This window comes from Mesitornis unicolor, unplaced genomic scaffold (assembly GCF_000695765.1).
Source record: "Mesitornis unicolor isolate BGI_N332 unplaced genomic scaffold, ASM69576v1 scaffold44573, whole genome shotgun sequence".
NCBI classification, from domain to species: Eukaryota; Metazoa; Chordata; class Aves; order Mesitornithiformes; family Mesitornithidae; genus Mesitornis; species Mesitornis unicolor.
Window position 1 is genome coordinate 3,268 of NW_010174778.1, and position 4,105 is coordinate 7,372.

General features: G+C 53.1%; 1 protein-coding gene across 1 annotated transcript in view; it reads left to right on the forward strand.

The window, feature by feature from the left end:
• Positions 1–1,766: 1,766 nt before the first annotated feature.
• Positions 1,767–4,105, forward strand: part of GAD1 (glutamate decarboxylase 1 (brain, 67kDa)) — a gene marked incomplete at its 3' end in the record, with an annotated part of 20,450 nt that continues 18,111 nt past the window's right edge. Inside the window, exons 1-2 of the mRNA XM_010181154.1 lie at positions 1,767–2,002; positions 2,750–2,992. Coding sequence (XP_010179456.1) covers positions 1,792–2,002; positions 2,750–2,992 — 454 coding nt within the window. The remainder of the gene's footprint in view (positions 2,003–2,749; positions 2,993–4,105) is intronic.

The following is a 4,105-nucleotide window of genomic DNA, read 5'->3' on the forward strand; positions in this document are numbered from 1 at the left end:
GCACCGCCACCGACAGCCCAGAAGGAGGACAAGTGGAAAAAAACAAAGCAAAATGAGGCCACGGAACCTGGGGAAAGAGGATTGCTCCGGAATTCAGTCTACACTGCGCCTGCTTCGGTGTCAGCTGCTCCACCTCATGAGCAGCACTCGCTGCTGCAGGAACCAGGAATCGCAAGGACTGTTAAAAGCAGCAAAAAAACAACAAAACAAGCTCCACCACAAAACGTTATCGATCCTGGACGGCTACTCTTAACTTATGCACGAAAAGAAATTCCCTTAAATGGCTTTTTTTCTCCTATAGCTCGTATTCCTAAAAGCATCGTAGAAAGAAACTAATTAGTAGAAGATCAATATTAAAAGGCAAAACGTGAAGTGTTTGCTGAGAGGACGGGCTGGACAAACCTGTCCGCGAGCAGCCTCCTTGGTGGTTTGTTTGGGTTCCCGACTGATGCAGAAGTGGCTGCCGGCCGGGGGCTCCAATTTCGGCAGCTCTTACGTGATTGTCAGGCTGACACCAGGGTCTGAAGCACAGGCACCGTGCCTTGACCCATTTCCCCGGCGGCTCTGTGTTGCTTCTTTTTCTCGGCACGGAGATGCAGCCTCCGGGACCCGCTTGAGCTGCGGTGATGGGGGGAAGGGGGGGCGGCGGTGGACGCCCGGCAGAAGAAGCCCGCAGTCCCGGTTCGCCGTCGGGACTCTGGGGAGCGGAGGCACATGGCGGGGAAGCGGCAGGCGTTGTAAAGAAGCGGCGTCGGGGGACGTGGATGAGCGAAGTCAGAGTGTTGGTTTTCCTCCTTGCAATTCCTTCTCTCTGGAGGACATCTGGAGTTACGGTTTCAGTCGTTATTTGTTTCAACAACAACAAAAAAAACAACAACAAACCACCACCACCGCACCCCCCCGCAAAAAAAAAGGAGAGGAAAAAAAAAAAGAGAGAAAAGAAAGTAGACGGCCAGTGCAGCCGTGCTGTCTTTTCCAGACACGCTCGCTGCAGCCTGGGAGGTCAAAATCCATTGTCTTCGTTAATAACAAAAAGCCCAACACTATGCGTGTTTTAGCGGGCATGGATTTAGTGGATCAAATCCTCAAAATGAATTGTTCTTCCTGCCGTGCTAAAGTAGACGGGTCTTGTTACTTGCCATGGGCCCTGCGCGGTGCCCACCGCTGTCATTCTTGGGGCAAGGGGACTTATTGTTGCTGTTGCACATAACAACAGCGGCTGGAATCGAGTCCTGCGCGCCAGGGGTGGTTAGTGTTAGTATCAAAGCATCTTTTCAGGTGGAAAATCCACATCTCCTGGACTCGTACAGGTACGTACTGATAGCAGGAGGGTGGGGTTGGTGAGTGCCACCGGTGTCCTCAGAGCTCTGGCGCTCTCAGGACGGCTGCTCCGGAACGGCTCCTCGGTGCCATGCCTTTTGTGCGTGAGAGCACCACGAGGAGAGCTGAAAGTGGCCCTGATTTTAATCATACATCATTGCCCCTGTCTGCTGGGTCCATAAACTTCGCCTGCAGGCTGAAATAGCATTGACTCATCCTGGACTCTCTTCCAGTGGCTGATTACTGAAGTGGAATCTGTCTGATCGACTTAATAAGAATTTACCACTGCACTAAATGACGAAAATTTGTTTTTTGCATGGCTGGGTTTTTGCAGTTGATGGCATTTTGAGCTCTCCCTCCTGGAGGCAAATAATGCCCATAAATACTCTTATTCCCGACCTCATTAGTCAGATCCAGAGCCAACACCGCTTTGAACTGTTGTCTAGAGAGCTGCTTTAGATATTTCTAAACATGCTGGGAAGCGAAAAAACTCTGACCTGTGCACCTTGCAATAACGATGTAGGGTTCCTGCAAAGGACCAACAGCCTGGAAGACAAGGGCCGGCTCGTCAGCTCCCTGAAGGAAAGACAGTCCTCCAAGAGCCTCCTGGCGTGTGAGAACAGCGAGAAGGAGTCCAGGTTCCGACGCACCGAGACAGACTTCTCCAATTTGTATGCCAGAGGTAAAGGCTCTTTTCTGCTTGCTCCAGCTCGGGCACGTCCCTTAGCAGTCTGCCCTCACCTCTCTTGAAAGTACAGCTACCTTCAGACCGTGCTTTGGCTTGGTTGTTTTTGAAGGAAGCTCTGTGTGCGGTGTGTGTGTAGTTTATTGAAATGCAATTTTACGTACTTTGGGCTGATCCTCTATAGCTCAGTCCTAGCAGTTCCTCCGCGGTCACTCCAGGTCCAGCCTCTGGGTGAATTTTTTTATTATTGTTTTATATTTTATTTCTACCTCGGTAAAATAGCATTGAAACGGTCTGTGACTGCTGGTACGGGGCCATTGACGAAACAGTGGGGAAGAGAAATTAGTCTCTTGGGGGGGGGGGTCGGTATTGCAGGAGAATGGAAGATGCGGATTTGGGGCGTTCTTGGCCCCCGGGAGGTGAGTGCCCCGCACCGCACAGCGTTAGCGGTGCAGAGCGTGCTCTTGGCCGGGTTGCCTCGCAGGTGTCCCCGCTGTTCCCGTGGGCGACCTGGGACCGTCCTTCCCCACCGGGTGAGAGGGGGCCGACAGTTCCGGGACCAACGGCGGGTTTCACTCGTCGAGGAGCGAGTAGGGTGGCCCGGAGCCGAGTGCTTGTCCCGCTACATTCAGGCTACACTGGAGCTGCAGCTTCCAGGTCCTGGGAGAGCTGCGGGCCGCAGAGGCTGGTTCATCTCTGCCTCTAGCTCCTAAAGCAGACACTGACAGCTGGTTTACCCCGCAGATTTGCTGCCCGCCAAGAATGGCGAGGAACAGACCATGCAGTTCCTACTGGAGGTCGTGGACATCCTCCTCAACTACGTGAGGAAGACTTTTGACAGATCCACCAAAGTGCTGGACTTCCACCACCCTCACCAGCTCCTGGAGGGCATGGAGGGCTTCAACCTGGAGCTCTCGGACAACCCCGAATCCCTGGAGCAGATCCTGGTGGACTGCCGGGACACTCTGAAATACGGAGTGAGGACAGGTAGGTTCTCCCACGCTACTCTGAAGAGTCCCTTCCCGGGGCTTTTCTCTGGCCCATAGTGAAGGGACTTGAGCCCATGAAGGTAAGCCCTCTCCACGCCCTCACCCCTGCCTCCCTGGAGGCTGGGGTCCAGGGCTATCTGCGGCCGCTGGAGATGTCTCTGCTCAGAAACTTCATTTACAGATGCCCCATCCGTCCCCGGCGGGCAGGGCTCGGTGCTGTTTGCAGTGCCCAGAAACAAGTTTTTAAGATGTAATCTCTTTCACTCGGTGAAATGCGAGCTGTCTGTGTCTCCAGGGAGCAAGATCATTAGGTAAATGAGGGCATAAATGACACTGAATTTGCAGTTTTTTCTTCTTTATGTTCACCAGACGTTTAATAAAAAAGAGACTGAAATCCTAGGAATCATCAATAAAGGAACCCAGTGGATTTTAGTCCATTATCCAGGAGCCCCTTCTGTCTGGGTCCTTCTGAAACAGACAAAGATGCCCGTTTATAATCACTTATTTTACCGGGTGAGCTGTAGCCAGGCTCTAGAGCACAGTCTGCGCACTTTCAGGCTGTTTAGCATTAAATGTTTTACATCTGTATCAGCAGAAAGCTCGACTGGAAACAACCCCTGGCGTACAACCCTTGTCCGTACCCTAGCAGGTCAGGAACTGGAGCAAGGACCGTGCCTGCACTCCCCAGTCCTGCTCCGGTGGTTCAGGGCTGCTGAGTTCTGATCGGCGAGCAGCCCCCACCGGCTGGGCCCGGCTCGGCACGGCACGGCAAGCGCTGCTTCGCGCCCCGAAGTGGCGGGAGGTCGTCGAAGGAGGCTTTGTCTGACACGCTCCGTCTGAGAGGCTGCGAGCGATGGCTTCTGAAGGACGGGGCGCTGCTTTCTCCACTGTTTAGTTATGCGGTGGCAGTTAGCTTCCTGTCTTTTCCCATTTACATGCTGGTTTGATTTATTCGAGAGTATTAGAGGTATATTTTAATTTTGTGCCCTTAATCAAAGGGGGGCGTATTTCACTCACAGAGCCAGGCATAAAGCTGGAGTCACTGCGGTCTGTGTGCTTGCACCGCTACTCCGGCACTGATTGCGCCAGGATGTCGAGCAAGCTCTTTCCC